General features: G+C 38.1%; 1 protein-coding gene across 1 annotated transcript in view; it reads right to left on the bottom strand.

The window, feature by feature from the left end:
- The window catches only part of LOC119541310 (collagen alpha-4(VI) chain-like), a 117179-nt gene that overhangs the window by 44931 nt on the left and 49811 nt on the right, over positions 1–22437 (bottom strand). The window contains exons 13-21 of the mRNA XM_037845109.1: positions 20595–20648; positions 14864–14935; positions 13789–13815; positions 12342–12386; positions 10554–10607; positions 6923–6985; positions 6502–6567; positions 406–459; positions 248–283 (exon numbers count right to left, since the gene is read on the bottom strand). Of these exons, the coding sequence (XP_037701037.1) occupies positions 248–283; positions 406–459; positions 6502–6567; positions 6923–6985; positions 10554–10607; positions 12342–12386; positions 13789–13815; positions 14864–14935; positions 20595–20648 (471 nt within the window). The remainder of the gene's footprint in view (positions 1–247; positions 284–405; positions 460–6501; positions 6568–6922; positions 6986–10553; positions 10608–12341; positions 12387–13788; positions 13816–14863; positions 14936–20594; positions 20649–22437) is intronic.

A 22437-nucleotide genomic window follows, 5' to 3' on the forward strand; every position in this document is an offset into this window, starting at 1 on the left:
TTCCAGAGGTAAAAAGGTATTAGCTGTTTTCTGAAGTATTAGCTTCTTTTCAGTAAACAAAATAATACAGCCAAGTGGTATGGGAGCAAGGTACAGAGTAGAACCACATATAATTTTCCTGCTTCACAAGAAAGGTCTCCATGGAAATGTTCCAGTGATCCTCAATCTCTCTGAGCCCAACCAGCAATCCCGTCACCTCAGAGAGATGCATTCTTTAAAGTAGCAACACCTTCCAGAAAGCACTGACCTTCAACCCCGGCAGACCTTGTCTTCCTCTTGGCCCCTAAGAATAGAAGGGAAGCAGAGACCTTAGAGAAGGAAATAAAATAATCCTCCCCCTCCACAGCCTACCACCCTCTTCCACAAAGGCAGGGAGGAAACACCACACCAGCAGTTGTTACCCACATTAGGGCCGATGTTTCCAGTTTCTCCCTGTGGTCCTTCGAAACCAGAACTTCCCTGAAAGGTAAGAGGATAAAGGGACGGTCAGCTTAGATGTCTACACACTTCTGGGTTTATTCTCTAGACCTGTGATATCCAATCCAGAAGCCACAAAATACAGTGGCTATTAAATTTTAATTAATTAAAATTAAATAATTGAAAATTCAGTTCCTCTTGGGGATTAAATCATGTCCCCACACAAAAGACATGTTCAAATCTTAACCTGTGTTCCTGAGCCCATTAGTAAGTAGGACCTTTTGAAGATGTTATTAGTTAAGGTGTGGCCAAATTGAATCTGTATGAGTGGAGGCCTCATAAAGAGAGGAAATTCAGACAAAGTCAGAAAGAAGAAGCTGGAAGTCAGAAGAAGCCAGAGAGGAGAGAGAAATCACCATGTAACAAAGGACTGTCATCACCAGAAGGCTACCGACTCCAGATGAAAGCATGGCCTTACTGAAATCTTGATCTCAGACTTCTAGCCTTCAAAACTTGAGACAATAAATGTTTATTGTTGAAGCCAACCCATTGTGCGGTATTTGTCATAGCAGCTCTGACAAACTAGGAAAGCTCCTCAGTTGCAATAGCCACATTTCAAGTGCTCAATAACTATATGTGGCTAGTGGCTACTATATTGGACAGCACAGATATAGAATGTTTCCATAATCTCAGAAATTGCCATTGGTCAGTGCTGATCTAGGTGCGAATGGCAGTAAATTTGGGTATTTCAAAATATCAGTGTTGTAAGCATCTTTCCCAAAGGTTTTCCTTTTACATCCTCTCAGGATTCACCATGCTAGGGCAGCAGTCATAAATCCTCTCCAATAAGCCATACTTCATATTTGAAAATATTGGCACTTCCCTTTCTGCCTGAACTATGTATGGTTCAGAGTGGCTGATGGAAAAGGAAAATAGAAGCATGTATGTCTGTCAACATGAGTGGTTAATAAACACAGATGATGATGGAGAGAAAGGTTATACATAGCCATGAGGAGAGTCTCTAGTGCTTTCACCTTTTTAAGGTCAGAAGTGGGAAAATAAGTGGTGTCCTGATAGAAAATGAGTCAATCCTTCAGGAGAAATGGAAATCACACTGAATCCCAAGTAGGAATATTTTAGATAATTACATAGTGAAGCCCTACACTAACTCAATAAAAAAGAAAACAAATTGAGAGATAATTTGCAATAAGAACAAAAACTACTTTATGTGCAAAGCTATTCATCCAAATGTTATTTACAATACATTAAATTCTGAAGCTATTTAAATATCCCACAATATGTAGGTAGTGTTAATTAAATCAGACTAGAAACACTTGCTGGAATAATTCAAAATTATAATGCAACAATTCAAAATTATATTTATGAAAAGTTTCTAAAGTGGAAAAGGTCTGTGATATAATGTCATTCTTTTAAAGTATGCTAAGTTGTGGAAAAGAATACTTTATCCGAAACATGGAAAAAGGCAACATGACGGTTTTTCTTTTTTTTTTTTTTCTATTGTACTAGAACATTTTTTAATAAACCCATGGGCCCCTCATCTGATTTTCTCAGGAAAAATAACTTTACCAAAACATGTTTGGAAAGTTCAGGAAACTGGTGGTTTTCTTCATCACTGGAATTACTGATGATTTTTTCTCTCTACATTTTATTTTCCTGTATTCCCAAATTTCTGTAGTTTACTTTTATAATGGAAATTTTTAAACTTGAATATATGTAGGATAAGGCCATAGATAAAGTATTTTCACAAGCGGTCTGGATGTAATTAAGATTCTTTCTTAAAATATTTATTTTTTTCTCATTTCAAAACTAAATAGCATTTTGCATCCAGCATAGTAAATAAATTACTTGGCAGATGCTGAAACCAATTAAAAAGTTATTGGAAAACAAGAAATTTTCAGTTTCAGGGTATCATTTCCCAGATTACCTATGCATTAGAAAGAGGGATAAAGAACATCCACAATACAGCAACCTGGTAAACTCTACCATAAGGATAGGGGTTCACCTACCCCTACTTATTGGTGACTTAATGTCACCAATAATGAGCAGACTGACAGAGTGTGCCTCCTGCTGACTGAGCAGGACACAGCATTATTTAATCTCCTGCCAAAATTATTTAGCCTGAATCCAATCATGAGGAAGCACTCAAACAAATGCTAACAGAAGGATTTAGCAAAACAACTGATTGGCAATGTCAGTGTCATTGAAATAAACAAACAAATAATTGGGGAACTTGTCTCTAAAGAGACAAGAACACCAAATGCAATGCATAATCCTTGACTGAATCCTGAAACAACAAAAATAGCCATAAAGGACATTATCGGGCCAGGTAGGAGAAATTTGAATATGGACTGCACATTAGGTAGTAAGGTTGTATCACTATTAAATTTGAGTGCTATGATTACATTGTGCTTATATAGGAGAATGTCCTATTCTTATATGATATTTCTTGAAGTATTTAGAGGCCAAGTGTCATGATGTCTTCAACTGATCCTCAAGCGATTCAGCAAAACATATAAATATATGTATATACCTACGTATATTTAAAAAGCAAATGTGACTAAATGATAACAATCGATGTTTACTATACTATTCTTGCAATTGCAACTTTTTTCTGTAGATCTGAATGTTTCCAAAATGAAAAGTTGGGGTAAAAAGTAATATAAGCTAACCATGAAATATTTCAACAACTGAGAGAATACAGTTAAAAGAAAAGAAATGCATAATTTCTGGGCAGAGATAGCCACACTTAACATTTTAGTACATATAAATAAGGATAGATGATAGATATAGATTTAGACATATTCTACAAATTTGGACTCATGTTCAATACAGTGTTTTGTAACCCGCTTTTTTCACTTAACTTTACATCATGGATGTTTTCTATGTCTTGAAATAGTTTTCTACACTATTTTTCATGACCTAATACTACTCTACTGTGTGGATATTCTATTGTTTATACAAAAATATCATTTATCACTGGACATTTAAGCATTTTCAATTTTTTACCATTTTAAAAATCACTGCAATGACTATCTTTGGAGATAAACCATGTTCATTCATGACTAGCTTCTAGATAAATTTCTAGAATTGAAAAGGCCAGATCAAAGGATACACACATCTTAAACTGCAGCAAACACAGTTGATAGCCTACACAAAAGCTCTTCCCCATTCGCCCTTGCTAAGAAAACCTCAGTTTTGTTTAAAGCAGCAACATGCCCAGCTCTAAGGGATAAATTACAACAGGTCTAAGCCAGCCGTGATTCTCTTTCCTTTTGTCAGAAACTTGCTTTCTCTGGCCCACCTGAAATGAAGCAAGGGCCGGTGAGGATCACAGGCCCCAGTTTTGGCCAATGAGCTGCAAAGAGGATATAGCTGACAGTGACCTGATGACAGAAAAGCTCCTTTCCTTCTGGCATTTATGTAAGAATAAAGAGAAAATGCTCTGCACTGCAAAGCCTAAGGACTAAAAGCCAACACACTGAGGATGGCAAAGTAGAAGAAAAAGGGCTGGGTCCTTGGTAATGCACTGAGTCTCGGTATCACTGAGCTGGTGTACCAAACCTGGGACCACCCATCCCACATTATCAAACTCCACTTGCATATTTATAACAGCAGGCCTCACTGATACATCTTGCCTGACTATCTTCCAAAACAATTACATTGTGAAAAGCATGACAAGTTTACCACTTCTTCCTCAATACTAGTTATATAGTCAAGCTTCTTGGCTTTGTTGGAGAGACTACTTCATCAGGGCAACATCTTCATCCAAATTGCAACGCTAAATCTGGTCTTGGTTCAACTCAGAATACCAAGAAAAGATTTCCCCCTAGAGGGCTCTCTTCTAATAACACTGAATAGGATAGAATTTCTGCATCATCCAACTGCAGACCTACACAACTCATAGGAGTAAATTCTGTTCTCCAAGGCTGTTCAACAGATATTTAGTTAGCACCCTTCTTTGAGCCCAGCATGGGAGTAGAAACTATAGAGAACACAAATACAATAAGACACAGCACTGCCCTAGAGGGATACAATTTTTATTTGCACACACAATTCAGGGATCCGATGTTCAAGGTAACCCTTAGCTAAAGTCAGTGGTGGAGACCTCTAAAGCTGTGAGCTTGAGGCTCTCCCTGTGGCTGTGGTGCTGCGGTGCACACAGCTCTGGACAGTTTGTTTAGAGTCCTGGGTGCATTCTTGGCTCTGACCCTTCCCAGCAATAAAACCTTGAGCACACCATGGAACCAAAGCTCAGTTAATACATGGAGCATGACCTTTATTCCCATAACAGGCATTAACTCATGGGAACTTAGAAATGTTTTGCCTGATTGTTCCATTTTCAAGCTGAGGAAACTGGGGCCCAAATGGGTTGAGGGTTGCTGCCCTGTTGTTCCTTTAGCTCAGTGCAGAAGCTGATTGACTGACTATTCACAAGGCTCTCCGATCATAGCTCATCAAAGGAAACCCTCTCAATGGGGTTTGCCTGAAACAACTGTAATTAACAATAGGATAAGAAATTCTTGCAGCAAGTCATGATGGTTTTCTCCCATTACTGTCTGTGCCGGTTTGAATGTATTATGTCCCCCAAAACACCATTATCTTTGATGTAATCTTGTGTGGGCAGACATATTAGTATTGATTAGACTGGAATCCTTTGAGTGTTTCCATGGAGATGCGACCCACCCAACTGTAGGTGATAAGTCTTCTTGGATAATTTCCATGGAGGCGTGGCCCCATGCATCCAGCGTGGGCCTTGATTAGTTTACTCTAGAGCACTATATATGCTCAGACAGAAGGAGCAAGCTTGCTACAGCCAAGAGGGACACTTTGAAGAATGCACAGGAGCTGAGAGAGGAGATGCAGCTTACAGAGCAACATTTTGGAGATGGCCTCTGAAAGCAAATATTTGCTCTAGAGAAACTAAGAGAGAACAAATGCCTCAAGAGCAACTGAGAGTGACATTTTTGAGGGAAGCTGAAGCCTAGAGAGGAAGGTCCTGGGTGAAAGCTATTTTGAAACCAGAACTTGGAGCAGATGCCAGCCACGTGCCTTCCCAGCTAACAGAGGTTTTCCAGATGCCATTGGCCATCCTCCAGTGAAGGTACCCGATTGTTGATGCGTTACCTTGGACACTTTATGCCCTTACGACTGTAACTGCGTAACCAAATAAACCCCCTTTTATAAAAGGCGATCTATTTCTGGTATATTGCAAAAAGGCAGCGTTAGCAAACCGGAACACTGCCTAATGGTGGTCTTGTTACAAACTGGATTTTACTCAGGACCTGGACACCTAAAATGGATGCTGACTAGCCACAATCTAGGGAGGAAAACCAATATCCTAAAGTTTTGTCAAAGGAATCCAAATTGGAGCTCAAAGCTCCAAAAAAAAAAAAAAAAGTTAGAAAAAAGTGTAAACATTTCGCTTTGGAAATTAGGAATAGTGAGATGTGAGGACTGAGGCACGCAGAATATTTTGGTCAAAATTTTTCAGGATCATGCATTTTAATGTCCAGAGCATAAAAATCTAAAAAACAACTTCCAATGAGTTAGCATCTGTCAAGTTAACAAGTCATTTTCCTTCTATGATGCATTTTTTGTCATGATGCTTCTGATCTTCAGAACAGACAAGAATCTCATCTTTCAAACTGGCTGTACCAGATTCACCTCAATCAGCATGGCTGTGATGGAAAAGCAAGCCAGCAATGTAATGACCCTGAGTATCTTTTAAGCAATATGTCAATATAAAATAGAATATTTTAAAACTGGAAAAGACTTAAGGCATCACTGAGTCTGATGCTTTCATTTTGGAGCAGAGGAAACCAAGAAAAAAGAGATACTAGCATTACTAGTATTATGGGAGATAAGATTTGTACAGAAAAAAAAAACTCAGACCAGGAGAACATCAAAAGGATACAAATGAGGATGAGCATTCAGATTTCCTGACTCCATGGGCAATGGCATCCCACAGGTTTCCTTTCTGGTTTTCTATGCTGATCCAACCAGGAAGCACCAGTTAGCATCTGTGTACTATGTGTACCCTACAGCAATTGGAGACCCTCTTACCTGATGCCCACGCCTTCCTTTCTCTCCCTTAGGGCCTTGGGTATAACTATCAGTTCCAGGATCCCCCTGAAGAAATAAAAGAATAGTTACCTCAAATGGATGGCAAAGAAAGGAAAAGAAATTACAAGAAAAATTATTTTTTTAAAAGGAAAAAAAAAGAAAGGACTGCCAAAGGGGAACTTTCTATTGTCTGGGCCTGCTTAGTATTTCCAAACACACAATGCAATTAAAATTCCAACCTCTTTAAGAACTCAGATTTTCTATAAGAGTTTTCCTCTTAACTCTCTTATTTGTTGCAATATTAAGAAAGGCTGACCAGTTGCCTCATTAATAAATAATCGTTCCTTGCCTTTAGTGCCACAAGCAAAGAGACCACAAGTCCCCAGAATTAAACAGCAGAAATCCCCCAACCATCACTCACAGGATCTCCCCTCAAGCCAGGTGCTCCATGCTCTCCAGGTTGTCCTGGGGGGCCTGGCAAGCCCTTAAATCAGAAAGAAAAAAAATGTGTCAATTTTTTTAATCACCTGTTGCATAAAAGAAAGAGAACATTAAGAGGGAAAATGGGAATCAATTTAAAAGAGCACCTTATTACTTGAACTTCAAAGCATTCACTGCCAAAGAGGTGAGCTTGAGACACAGAAAATACTTTTATTGGAAATTTGCCACACGCTTGGCCCCAGATGTATCTGACCTCTTTTAACCTTCACACCTCAGTAATGAACCCCAGTTGCTTGTGAGGGACTTGGAGCTGGGGAAGTTAGACCCCAGTCTCACTACCATCAAATCCCCTGATTTTTCCACTCCTCCTGCTCCCACACAGAAACATACGTAAGGAAAAGGAGGGGTTCTCCACCATGGACAGAGAGAGCATTAGTTGAAGTAGTGAGCAAGATCTCACGAAAAAGAGGGAAAAGAAAAGAAAAATGCTTCCAGAGCTCCCAGTTGTCACAGACAGGGAACCTGAGAGATGAAGCAAATTGTTTATAGGAATATAACATAAGCAAATGGTTGTTTCTCTTAAAATCTGACATAAAATGCTGCAACCTTTGTGTATTGGCTCCTATGGAGCCATGGAATGGGGGAAGGTCCCCAATTGCACAGCCCTTCCTCAGGAGATGTCATGTGCCTGGCTCTGGTGGGGATGACACCACAGTCTGAGAACAGTGAAGTGGGGCCCCTCTCTGGGATGTGGCTCTCAGACACACAGGAATGTTCTCTAGGCTCCAAAAGAATCCACCTCAAAACCTTACTTGAGACTCCACCTTACCTCTTTCTTGGCCCAATATAATGGTGAAAGGGAGCAAGATAATTCAAAGTTCAAATCCTGGTGTTCTAATTTACTAGCTAGGCAAGCTTCTTTGACTTCTTTAACATTCAATTTTCTAATTTGTGAAATGGATGTACCAACCTCCTAAGGTGATTGTGAAGATTAAATGGAATAATAAATTAAAAGCACTTAGCACAGAACCTGGCATATGGTGCCCATTATGATTTGCCCTACTTCTGGACCTTCCCTCTTCCAACCCAGACACTTGGCTTCCAGAGAAGTCTTACAAAACCTGTAGCTAGCTTTGCCTAGGAACCTTCAATAGCCCCTAATTGCCCTGTAGTAAAAAAAAAACCACACATACAAAACTCCCAAATATTGCATAAATTGACTCCAACTTGCCCTTTCTTCTCATTCTTTATGCTTTTTATTTTACTCTCCCTTCTGGTAAACTGGAATCTCCAAACCTATCCTGAGTTCTTCTAACTCTAAGCCTTTCCTTGTGCCTTTTCCTTAAGCTGGAATGCCCTTATCTCCCTCCTGTAGCCTCTCATAGAGGTCTCAGTGAAAAACGTCTTGATCTCCTGAATGCCTGAGTGCTCTCCACTCTTTGGGACCTTGCTCAAATGCCACAGGGACTTAGAATGGAAGGGTGTTCTCTTGCCCCCTTCCCTCCTCCCTCATCACCTGGTTAACTGTTACTTATCCTTTAAATCTCAGCCCCATCTCAACTTCCTCAATGAAGCCATCATGCAGGCTGGATCAGATCCACCCGTCATTTACCTCTCCATCATGCACCTATCTCAGTAGTAATCTTACATCTATTTCCATGATTATTTCATTACTGTCTGTGTCTCTCCATAGAGGCCAGTTCTGAGATACAGAACCCACAGCTGTTTTGTTCCCCTTTCTAGAATCATGCTTGGATTAAAGTAGATGCTCAATAAGTGTTTGATGATTGATCAGAAGAAGAAAAGCCACTCTCATTTATTTTAGTTCCCTCTTCAAGTCACTGTGCTCTATTGATTCTTTATTTGCACCATTCTTACAGCCTTTATCCTATTCTAGCCTGTATTACAGTTTTCCCTGTACAAATCTTAGCTACTTCACCAAATAAGCTACTTGTTGGTCATAGCCATGTCTAATTTACCACTGAACCCTCCTTTGTGTCCAGCAAAAGGCCTCACAAGTAGGAGATCCACGACAGGTATTTATTGTATCTTACTAAACTCAACTGAAACTGAAGGATTCCAGTCTTAAAGGAGATGTGGTGTCCTCTATGTTCCCCAAAATCTGGTCCACAAACTGCAAGTTGGAAATTAAACCTCATTAAAGACCCATGTCTTCTGACACTTCCTATTTCATTTATCAGAAAGTCAATCCACACCACTAATTGTGGTGAAAAATATTACTCTTATTCTAAGAGGGCTGCTGTGCTGGTTTGAATCTGTTACATACCTCTTAAAAGACTATGTTCTGTCAACCCACTCTCGTGCGGGCAGACTATTGTGGTTGGGATCTTTTGATTAGGTTGTTTCCATGAAGATGTGACCCACCCAATTGTGGGTGGACCTTTTGATTAGATTATTTCTATGGAGACATGACCCCACCCATTCAAGGTGGGTCCTAAGTAGTTTACTGGAGTCCTTAAGAGGGCTCAGAGCTGACACAGACCCAGAAGCTTGGAGATGCTAAGCTAAGAGATGAAGCTCAGAGTTTGCCCCAGAGAAGCTAAGTGAGAACCCACAGATGCTTAAAGAGAAAGCCACTGGAATCAGAAGCAGAAACAACACAACCCAGGAGCAAAGGACCAGCAGACACCAACCACGTGCCTTCCCAGCTAACAGAGGTGTCCTGGACACCATTGGCCTTTCTTCAGTGAAGGTATCCTCTTGTTAATGCCTTAGTTTGGAAACCTTTATAGCTTTAGAACTGTAAATCTAAAACCTAATAAATCCCATTTATAAAAGCCAATCCATTTCTGGTATATTGTATTCCAGCAGCTCCAGCAAACTGAAACAAGTACAAAGAAGCATAAGTAAATAAATTTCATCTCCTATATCTAATCCAATCAATAACAGAAGCTGATTGTAGTACTGTGTTAAGAAGAATCCTCCCTGGTCATGCTTGGATTTAGTGGTAAAAAGGACTGTCTATACTCAGTAATGTCTGCCATAGGCACAGAAAGGGGAAGTCTTAGAACATATGTCAGGATTCTGCCTCCCCTCACAAAGAAATGTAATTATCAGCATGAGACAGTGTGGAGTCATGTCAAACAGATAGTACAAATAATGTTAGTTGTAAGGATGCAGAGAAGGGAGAGACCACTGCATACTGACTTGTCAAGGAAGACATAAACAGGAAAAAGAGGAGCTATAAGAAAAGGGGATATTCAAATGAACATGGAAGATGGAGGTAAGGGAAAGAGTTTCCAGTATGGGGCACCAGGCATGAGCAAAGACAAGAGGGGGGCATGTACAAGGAATGTTCTTGACTGATACCAGTAAAGTGTCCTTCCCAATCACAGTGTACTGCTCATTGTCTCCTGAACATTCCTTGTACATGCCCCCCTCTTGTCTTTGCTCATGCCTGGTGCCCCATACTGGAAACTCTTTCCCTGGCAGAGTCAGGCTTTAAGTAAAGGTTCCAAATAATCATCTAATATTTATTGCCCTTTAATTGCCAATCTAGTACTAGATGGTTTTTCTCGGAGCTTAAAAATAAACTGTCAACATCAGTTTATGTCATAGAAATATGAGAGAAGAGTATTCTCATACTTTACCTGATTTCCTCTACTTCCTTTTTCTCCAGATGGCCCTGGGACTCCACGCTTACCCTATAAAAGGAAAAAAGAAAAACAAATATACAAAGAATCTTTAGTATTTTAGTCACATCATAAACTTTTTTCATGTAATTTCGCATTATAACCAAGAGTAGAAAATTTCTTTATCATTCTGACAGTATGATGACCAGATGCCCTGAACAACCCTCCACTGATAGTTAAGAATTGCATATAACAAATCAAAATATATTTTCCATACATTAATGAACTGACAAGGAAGAAGAGAAGTCCTTTGAGTCCAGAAGGAAGAGAAAGCAGGAATCCAGACAGGCACTAGCCATCAGCTGTCCTAAGGGTTTCTTCTGATACCTGTGTGTCTGAGATGTGAGAAACCTCAAGCCGACAGATTATTTTAAAGTAGTCTCAGAAGGCAGTGCCACTAGGTACCTGGCAAAATTTAAAAGAAAACCCTCAGGCCTTAAGAAGGTCTTAATGACTTCTCACAGATAAAGCACCACCAAAAATGAGTTTAAAGCAAACATCACAACAGACATGAGGAAATAAGACACCCAGAGGAAGAACTATCAAAAACAACAACACTGTAGAATTATACCTGCAAGGACTATAGATATAAAAATTAACATTTTCAGAGCATAAAATTAGTATACTTAATATGTTTAAATTAAAAAGAATGAGCAAAAAACAAGCAACTTATAAAAATAGTGCAGATTTGAAAAAGAATCAAACAGAACTCAAAGTGAAAAGTATTAAATAATTGAAATTAAAAATTCAATTGACAGGTTAAATGGTATATTTAACACAAAGTGAGATGAGAATTAGTGAACCAGAAAATAGGAAATGAAGAAATATCCAGAATGCAGTGAAGAAAGACAAATAATTTTTTTAATATGAAAGAGAGGTTAAGCGACATGGAAAATAGATCGAGACTATCTAACAAATTTCTAATTAGACTTCCAAGAAGAGACAATAGAGAAAATGGGAAAGATTTTAAAATTTCAAAATAATTTGCTGAGTATTTTCTAAAATTTATGAAACACACAAATACTCAGATTCAAAAATCCAACAAGTCCCAAACTGGATAAATAAATAGAAATCTACAGCTGGACACATCACACTGAAACTGTAGAAAACTAAAACAGAGGAAAAAATTTAAAGAAGCCTGAAATTTATTTTTAAGATTGCTTACAAAGAAATAGCAATTACTTTTGCAGATGACTTCTAACAGGAATAATGGAAGCTAGAACCAGAAGAGCAAGAAATTACATTTTCAAAGAAAATAACTATAACCCTGTATTGTTAACTCAATGAACCATCTTTCAAGAAAGAGGGTAAAATAAAAAAAATTTCGGAGAAACAAAAGCCAGGGGAATTTACAGTGAACTAACCTGCATTAAAGGAAATTCTAAAAGTTGTACCATAGGCAATAGAAACTTGATTCCAAAGGAAGGCAACAATGATACTAGTAAATATGAGTATAAATCTAAACAAGCACTGACTATATAAAATGACAGTAACAGCAATGTCTAATTGGTGGGATTTAACCAAAAAACAGGAAGATGGAAATAAAATACTGGGCACTAATATACAATATGGGAGGGGGTTGATCGTGATTAAGTTTCTAAGATATTTTTAGGACAAGAGCAAAGACATAGATTAATTTTATACATTGCTGAGTAATCATGTTAAAATTTCTAGACTAAACATGAAAAATAGAGAGTATAACAACAAAAACTAGGAGAGGGGAATACAATGAGAAACTTTCTTTACCTGTTCTCCATCCAATCCATCAACACCTGCCTCACCAGAGTCACCCTGCGGAAGCAAGAGGAGCAGGTACACATGGTTATTTCTTTGATGTTAATTAATACTTGCAATTTTTTTCAGTTGACAGATGAATACTGAAACAGCATTTATATATGGCATACAATTATTTAAAAGCAGTGATTGTTTTCTTCCTGAATAAGTCATTAAGGTTACAGAATGTTTTTCCTGACAGTTTCGGGTAATGAAGAATAATATAAGAAAAAAATCCTCAATTTCTGAATGGCTAGAAAGACTTCTTTTAAATTTTTGCACTGGCAACAAGTTACTCTTTCACAAGACTGCACGAAACATTTCCCACTAGTGGACTGCATGCTAAAGATGGCCCTTTTTTCATTGACTTCCTTTAATTTAAAAAGACTGACAAATACATCTGAATTAATCTTTACAATGGGTTCTTGGAAAATCACAGATTAAAGAGGAATTAAAAGTACGAGTGTATGTGCGTGCACTTTGGGAGACATTAAAAAAAATCTCATTAAGGAAAGATGTGAAAAAATGAGGCTAACTAGGAGATATAGCAAAAACAGGCAGCTGCGTAGTGACATCTCATCAAATATTCCATCATTTTGCTAACTATCTCAAAATGATAGTTAATACCTTCATCACTAGAAAGTATCTTTTGAAGGAGAAATCCAGAGTCTTGAAAGCAGAATAAAATGTATTTTGCATGTGTGGCATAGTAGATTTACTTTTACTATCCACATAGTAAAGTCCCATTTCAGGCAATTTTTTTTTAACCAAATACATCTGGTACATAAAACCAAGCAAACCAAATTGTTGGACCAGAATTACATGATACATATGCCATATGCCACAGGGGTAAATCAGTGGTACCAGAAAACATGGATAAGGAAATTCCATGAGCCCTTTTCTGTCACGTTGATTGCTTTGTAAATACTCCCTAGGATAATGTGGGGGGGCAGAGTGGGTGCCTAACAAATACTTGTTGAATGAATTAATGAATAAATAAATGGATAGTGATTCTGAATCTTAGTATAAGGTCATTTCCTTATTGCACCAATCCCTTTTCCATCAACCTTATCCTAGCACCCCTCTCTCATTTAACACCCAACTTGTCCAGACCCTCCCTAACACACGCTGGATTCAGGATCAAGTCTTAGAGACCATCAGGTGATAAGTTTGGTGACTCAATGACTATAGAGTTAACAAGGCTGGAAATGCTAATACAGATCACCTCCTTAAACCTGGAAATATGTCTTACAAATAGTCATTCAATAGCATGGCAGCTGGGCTAAGACACTATCACCTGACATTTTCACTTGTCTAAAAGTTTTTGCCTCATGCAAGCAAAGGAAAGCAACTGGACCCAGTGTTTTATATCCCAAAGAAACTGCTATCCAGTTTAAGAAGAGTGAAGGAGGTCACCTACCTTCTCTCCTGAATATCCTCTTGCTCCCTAAAGTAAAAGAATTGATCTTGAGTGAGATTTTCAAAATTGTTTCATTTAAGAAAATGCGATTGTTTCATTTCAAGAAAATGCAATTATTAGATCAAAATGAAAATGTACTCTCCAGTGAATATAATGGGCGTCACAAGACTCTATCACCACCTCCACGCCCCACCCACCACCACCACCCTTTGCCTATGGCTTCCAAAAAAATGTTCCTTGCAACTCCTCACTCAGTAGGGGTGAGCAGGGAACAGCAGTGATATAACACCTTTTATTATAATGATAATATTTTCAGACAAAAATAAGAATACACTGGCTAATAAGCATGAAAGGGCCTCCAGGAACAACAGGACCAATTAATTGAAATAGTCACTTGCTAGAATATACTGAAAGTGGTCATTGTGGTCAAAAAAACTCTCTTTTCAGGACATAGGTTGTAGAAAGTTTTTCTTCACCTTAATTCAATAACTTTTCAATTCAATGCAATCACTCACAAAGGGTGCCAACCCTATCTCTTCAACCTCTAAATTTCAGTGTTCTTAAACCCAACTTCCAACCACCAGCACCGACCATTCTTCTCCTGCATGTTTTCTCTGGGACCAGAGCCCGCCCTACCCACATGCAGGGCAGGCCAGAGTGATGAGTAATTAATGCCCCCGGGAGCATCCCATGACTAATGTCCAAAAGGATTAGTATATAAACGCCCCAGTTCCCTCACCCCTCAAGTGGAATAATTTGAGATGCACGTTAATATTGGCTCCCAGGATACCCCAAAAGGATTACGCTCCATCTACCCACAGTGTAACCTGATTAATCAAGCACCCTTTTAAGTCCCCTTCCCTCCCTACTCTCCTACTGGTGATTCCTGGGACCACTTCCCAGTAAACTACTTGCACTTGAGACCTTTTCTCAGGCTCTGCTTCTGAAGAGTGCAAACTAAGATACCTCGGTCTGAAGAGGATCCAAGACTCCAAGCCAGGTTGAAGAATTAAGATTTTCCCAGACCCAAGGGATGAGAGAGAAAAAGAATCTCACAGCTCAATGTCCCACTTACCTTAGATCCCCTTATTCCAGGGCATCCGTCCTCACCTCGGAGTCCAGGAAGACCCCGAGGGCCTCTTTCTCCCTGTGAAATAGAGACAGGCATGAAGACAGTCAAGCAACTGGCTCTATCACCACCAGGTGAATTCAAACCAATAATAATGACCATCAGAATTACTAAACTGTGACATGGTCCTTATGGCTACTTCTACATCCTCAAAAACCTAATCAGATCACTGGGAAAAGCAATCAGATTGTTCATCCATCAACTGCTCAAATCGACAACCCAAAATTGGTCTACTCAATCAAGTCGCATGGGCAAAATTTCAGATTTCAAATGAAAATATAAGGTGTGTTTGAACATTTCCTTAAGGCACCAGAAATTAATTAGAGGTTTGCTGATGATACCACACAGTATAAACCACTTATTTAACTCATATCTTCTAAATAAAATCCTTCCTATTCCTAAAGCATAGAGAAACTTTTTCTGTTGACCCCACCCAATTGCTCCTTCAGTTTCCTTGCAGTATTTAGGAGATACCACTGTTTCAGCACTTAGCACATATCAGAGTGGGATTTATTTTTTTTTTATTTTATTTTGTTTACATATCAGAATCTCCCACTATATCGGGAGCTTCTTGGAGGCAAGGATAATTTATTTGTCTCTGGTCTCCAACTCCAAAATCAGGATTTGGAGAATGACTTAACTGAGTAAGTGAACATAACCATTTGATCTAAGTATTGGATAAGGAGGGGAATAGTAGAGATCACATCTTTTGCCGAATTGATTTAATATGAATTAGGAAGTACTGAACATGATTTTTCATCAAGAGGGTTTACAAATGTAACATCTAACTTTAACTTAATGAGGCTGGATAACTGTCTTACCCACAGCTGCCCAGAAAAGCAAAAGGGCACATGATAGGGTTAGAAACATTCTGGGTCTAGAATGAAAGGACCTGGATTCGTGCCCGAATTCTGCTTCCAACTCGTTTTGTGATGTTCAAGCTTCAGCTGCAAAAGTTAATCTTAACATACGTCCTGTACCATACTGCACGATACAGTGTTACCAATCCTGAATAACTGGTTGTCTTTATTAAAAAATAGTTGATATACACAAAACAGATGTCCCCTATAAAGCAGGGACACCAAGGTAAAAATCTTAGTTTTATTTTTAACAAAACATAAAAATAAACCCACTCTCTAGACTTCTATTCCCAGTTTTTGAAGATTCAGTTGCTACCCATACATGCTAAATATTAAGTTACGTATTCTCCAAAAATTATCCCATAAATAAGAGAGTAGTCTTAAATTTGAGTCCTGCCAAAGTCCTCACAGAATTTCTCATATTTCAGAGTACACTCTCCATTACTTAACTTTGAAGAGCAAAGTACTGACACCCAATCAGTGTTAACTTGAGATATTTACAGGATACACATTGAGGTCACCTGCCAGAATCGGTTAAAATATAAAGGAGGTAAAGAAATCTAACAGGGATTTGTTAATAATATTTGAGGGTGAGACCTCACAATTGCAAATGTTGGGTGCCATGCAAACAAAACTTTTAAAAATCATCTTTATAAGCAATAGATTGCATGTTTACATTGAAAAAACCATGAAAATATTCCTATCAGAAAAATCAAGCAATGGGTTTTGGGAGCTGGAAATAAAATTTTCAGTGGCAGACATCATAGAGTTTACTTAAGAAATTTAGGCTGAAGTGAACACAATATGCTCTAGAAAGCCAAGTGAAATGTTTGTAAAAAGTGGCTCCAATAAGGATGAAGAAAGGGACACTGATCTAAACAGAATGAATTTTTATTGAAATAGTTTTATAAAGTATCACAGAGAGAAAAGCATTATTTCTAATTTAATATATTATTTTACACAATGAAAGACTAAATGTTTATTTGCAATTAAATAAATTGAAGTAAATAAAAGTAAAGTAAAATGAAGTAAAAATTGTCTATTTCAGCTACATCTCTAAAAGTTCATATATTCTAATTGGGAAAAACTTTCCTTTAGGATGGTCTCATGAGGAAATGGGAATTGCCTTATATATGGGCACAAATGGTAAATTGTTTTGAGAATAAAACTGGGGCTTATTCAACTTGAAAGGTGAAATGACTGCCCTCCCCCCTACGTGGGATCAGACACCCAGGGGAGTGAATCTCCCTGGCAACGTGGAATATGACTCCCGGGGAGGAATGTAGACCCGGCATCGTGGGACGGAGAACATCTTCTTGACCAAAAGAGGGATGTGAAAGGAAATGAAATAAGCTTCAGTGGCAGAGAGATTCCAAAACGAGCCGAGAGGTCACTCTGGTGGGCACTCTTACACACACTTTAGACAACCCTTTTTAGGTTCTAAAGAATTGGGGTAGCTGGTGGTGGATACCTGAAACTATCAAACTACAACCCAGAACCCATGAATCTCGAAGACAGTTGTATAAAAATGTAGCTTATGAGGGGTGACAATGGGATTGGGAAAGCCATAAGGACCACACTCCACTTTGTCTAGTTTATGGATGGATGAGTAGAAAAATAGGGGAAGGAAACAAACAGACAAAGGTACCCAGTGTTCTTTTTTACTTCAATTGCTCTTTTTCACTCTAATTATTATTCTTGTTATTTTTGTGTGGGTGCTAATGAAGGTGTCAGGGATTGATTTTGGTGATGAATGTACAACTATGTAATGGTACTGTAAACAATCGAAAGTACGATTTGTTTTGTATGACTGTGTGATATGTGAATATATCTCAATAAAATGAAGATTAAAAAAATGCAAAAAAAAAAAATTGGGGCTTATTGTTTTCTCATTCAGATATAAGCTCTATCAGGTTTAACAATTGGTCTCTCATTTGCTCAAGAGTTGCTCAAAGCTACATGTTATCACCATAACTTAATAGAAAGAATATATCACCACAAGCTTTTTAAATGCTAGGCTAGTTCAAGTTATCTTACGAAAAATGGGAATAAGAAGAATAATATCCTAATATGCAGATTAAATGAGGAAACACATACAAAACTTGGCTATATGTCTGGCGTATATGAAGCTCTCAATAAATGTTAGCTGTTGTTACAATGAAGTTACATAATCATTTTTTTGTGACCTTAAATAAACTGACTAATTAGATACATAACTAAGATGTGCTGTGTAATGTGTGTAACCAATGCATAAGGTATTATTTAAACCACCAACTTGTAACAGATGTTTTAAATGCAGTTAAGTCACGAATCTGGCAGATGGTATTTTCCAAAGAGAGCCACAACATCTCCCAGCCCACAATGTCTTCTGCTCTGTGGCCTTGTCACCCACTCTCAGGATAGAGCCTGCTTCTTGAGAGGCTCCCTCTCAGACCCAGCCACTGTTTAGTTCCAGCTCAGCCTCCCCTTCAGCCAGCCCAGCTCAGACACCAGGCATGTGAGAGGAGATGCCATCTTGGCAGTGCAGTCTCCAGCCCGGGCTTTTACAGCCCCAGCAATGGAGCCCCCTCAGCTGACACCCCAGACATTGTGAAACAGAGAAGAGCCACCCCTCTGTGTGCTTTTCAGTATCCTCACCCACAGAGTCCCCAAACATAATAAAATGATTGCTTTAAACTACCAAGGTTTTTTCTGAGTGCAGGTAGGGTAGGAAGGGAAGTCATATGGTGATAAATAACTGGTTTATTTATAATTTGTCCTTAAATGCTTTTAACTTAAACCTACAAATTATGGGACACATTCTAGAACCATTTCTCTGCAGAGAAGTGTGTCTGCCTTTGAGCAGTCCAACCTGAACTGCTTTGTAGGGAGATGACATAAGATGCAGTTCAGAGGATAATGCATTTTGAAGTCATCTGCTCTAGTGAGAAACATAATAAAAAGAAAATGAAACCTACTAATGCTCATTGTCCACTACAGTAGCCACTAGCCACAAGGAGACTACAGAGTACTTTAATGTACCTAGTCCAAATCGAGAGTTGCTCTAAATGTAGAATATATACCATATTTTGAATACGGTGTTTTTAATACAATAAAATGTCTCATTAATAAATTTTATATTAATTACAAATCAAAATGATGTTATTTTTGATATACTGGGTTAAATAAACTATATTGATAAAATTAATTTCACTTTTAAAACTTTTTTTAGATAGCTACTATAAAATTTAAAATTGTACATATTGATCATGTTATATTGCAAGCTCCACAACAAAGGGTCTGATAAAATATCTTGGTTTTAGGATATTAGGACAGCAGAGAAGGGGGACAAAATCATCTCCCACTCCAGACACACAAGTATTTGTTTATTCCACTTGTCTGAAATTGGAGTCAATGATCCTGATGGGTTAGATGGACCTTAAATTATTCTTCTAATTTTGGGCAGGCTCAGTGAACCATGGGCCAATCTCTGCCAAACAGAAAAAATGAAATAGCACTTAACGGACATTTTAAAACATCATAAAAAATCATAGTAAAAATATGCAATTCATATTTCCGAAAATATTCCCTAACATCTAACAAATTATATTTACTAACCGAGGCAAAATAAAAAGAAAAGTTGAGCAATTCTCCTATAAACAGAGAAATGGGTCAGCTTAACACACATATCAGTACCTGAGTTTTTCTCTAATTTCTGCTTATTTTCTACAATTGGACAGCCTAGATGTTCAGAATAATAAAACAACATGCTACTCCAACTGTAGCAATGAGAACACTAATGCTTGTTTATGCCAGCAAATCACTAGTGTCGTCTGATCCCTGGTGTCTCCAACACCCTCTCAGGGAGTTCTCAAGAATAAAACTATTTGCCCGATAACACTAAAATCTTATTTTCTTCTTGCACTCTTATTCTCTTACATGTGTACAGAAGGATTTTCAAGAAGCCACAGAGCATATAATATCACAACAGTCTTAATACAAAAGCAATTATGAGATTTTTGCTTTGGAAAACATAGTTATTTTTCATAAAGATTAATGCCATTTCTGTTACATGTAATGGGTTTATTTTTGCTATTTTTAAATTAAATAATAAATAATTTAACATTTTTTCAGTTTTAATTTCTAATACAGTAAATATTGATAGATATAAATCACAATAATCTTTAAGAGTATAAAGGTATCCTGAGACCAAGAAGTTTGAGAATCAGTGGAATATACAAATCAACTTTAAAATAGACACCTGTGACAAAATGGTTTTCCATAACTCAAACGTCACTGAAAATTATGCTTCTGAGATTTTTTTTTAATCCTTTAGATATTTATATGATGGTATACCCAGGATTATATGCAAACCATCGGTGGGCAAATATAACTCCACCCCCTTCTAAGGAAACTTAGGAAGGCATCTGAGAGACCTTGTTATAAGAATGGTCTTGGATCCTCTTCAATTTATTAAATTTGTTACAGGCATGAATTATTTATTAATAGTAACAAATTTCCTGCAATTCAGCGCATAATTAACTACTACTCTTACATGCATGCACACTAAACAGACCACATTTCACCAATTTAAAAAAAAATGACCATACTTCATCATCAAACACTTTCTAGGAACTCTAAAAGTTTGTTCACCTGAAATTTGTTATAATAAATACAGTAGCTCGTGAGTGTGTGTGTGTGTGTATGTATTGTAAAACCATCTTAAATGACATGGATGTGAAAAACTTTCACAACTTAAGTGCAATTAAGTATTGCTAATATTTGACTCATTTTACCAAAGTCCTTCAAAGAAAAACAAATCAAGATTCAGTACTTACAGGCCCACCATCATCACCAGGATAACCAGGTAATCCATCAGGACCCTTTTCTCCCTAAGAAGAAAAGCAATTTGAATAAATAATCTGGACTCTAAAGTCTCCATTTCTCAGATCTAGAAGAACTAAAAATTGTTAATAATAAATACCCTTTCCTCACTGAGGCAACATTTTACTGAGATTTTTTAATGAGAATCATGATGCTAGGTGCTCAGGCTGCAATGATATATAGAAACAAATATTCTTTGGTGTGTTAAAGAAAAAACTTGAATACCTGTTTGTCTTCACAGTCAGTAAACTGACCTATTTTAATTTTCCCCAAAAAGTTTGCTAACAGTAAAACTCCAAACAAGACTAGTTTCTAGTTAAAAATTTAAGAAAACTCTCACTCTTGACTTTGACTTTGTTTTAAAAAACATCAGTAAACAAAGGTGCTATCTCCCACATTACTTATGAAAAACGATTGCTTATTTCTGTATGACTCAGCTATTTAGTCTCTTTTTTAACTTCCTCTAACATACCTAAACCCACAAACCATTTCCTCTGAAGTCAGACTAGCCGAATATTTTTATTTGGTCTGACACATTCTATTTGTGATCAACGAAGATAGGAAAATCAACGCCAGCAACTGCTGAATTATAACAGAGAGCAGAGCATTCAAAAATTCAAAATACCCCGATCTTTGACCTTTGAGGCACTCTCCCTGAGTTGCAAAAAAATTACGTAAATTTGCAAGGAAATTTGCAAAGAAATAAGTGCCCCACAAGCTTGATTTTCTAATTCTCCAATCTTATATCAAAGAACAACATGGGGAGAAAAATCTAAAGCGAAGGCAGAGATGATACAATTTATTTTTCAAAAAGTAATTATGCACTTTCTACAGCCCTAAATTTTAAAGATTGAGCTTCAAAGGTATTAAGGGCTCATTTCAACAACTTCATGGAAAACCTTCCAAAAAGAGCACGTAAAAAGATAGTGCAAATACACTTCAGCAGGTGGCACGGTGACGGGCGGCCATACTTGCCGCTGCGGCCAGAGCCGGCAACAACATAAAATGCGCGGGAACCCCGCTGGCGCACGGACCCGCGCAGGCGCGCAGGCGCCGCGGTCCCGGCCCCGCGCACCCCGCCTTCCGCAGTCCTCGCGGATCTCTTACAAACCGAACTAAAACGTAGAGAGGCCCTTTGCCTCTGTGACGCGGCTGAAAGTGTGTATTTTCCTCCTATCAGCCTGGCAGCGTCCTCAAGTACCGCCAGCAGCTGTGACTATGGCCGCCATCCTTTGGCTACACACAGAGAACTGAGAACAGCCAGGTTCCCCAAAGCGAATATGCTGGGCTGCTAAAGCCAATATGCAGAGCTGCTGGGAATCATCAAAGAGTTGGGAAAAGAGATCAGACCCGCCTAAGCGGGGAGCGAACTTGCAACAAAGAGACTACAAGGAGGGATCATTCAGGCTAGAGGACTGTGTTCCTAAGTGCTTGGCTGAAACAGAACGGAATGGAATGCCGCATCCTCGCCGCCTTGTTAGCGTTGAAGGCTTGCCATCTTTTTACAAGATGAAGTTACAATTCATCTCCCCTGTTCAGATGAAACTCTTGTTTTCAAACTGTTAACAGTTTTTTTTTTCTCCCCGTTTTGTTCCCATGGTTCATTAGGCTCTCAACCTGAAAACTTTAAGATTGAGAAAAGATTTTGCTGTTGATTAGGATTTGTGTTTTAAGTAATTAGGAAGTACCCCGGGTTTTTTTCCCTTAAGCATTAAGTTTGCCTCTGAGACGCCAGCATTTCACTTTAATCTTCTCTTTTGAATGCATTTATCTTACCTAAATTGTTCTTTGTTCCTT

Source organism: Choloepus didactylus, chromosome 1 (genome assembly GCF_015220235.1).
Source record: "Choloepus didactylus isolate mChoDid1 chromosome 1, mChoDid1.pri, whole genome shotgun sequence".
NCBI lineage: Eukaryota > Metazoa > Chordata > Mammalia > Pilosa > Megalonychidae > Choloepus > Choloepus didactylus.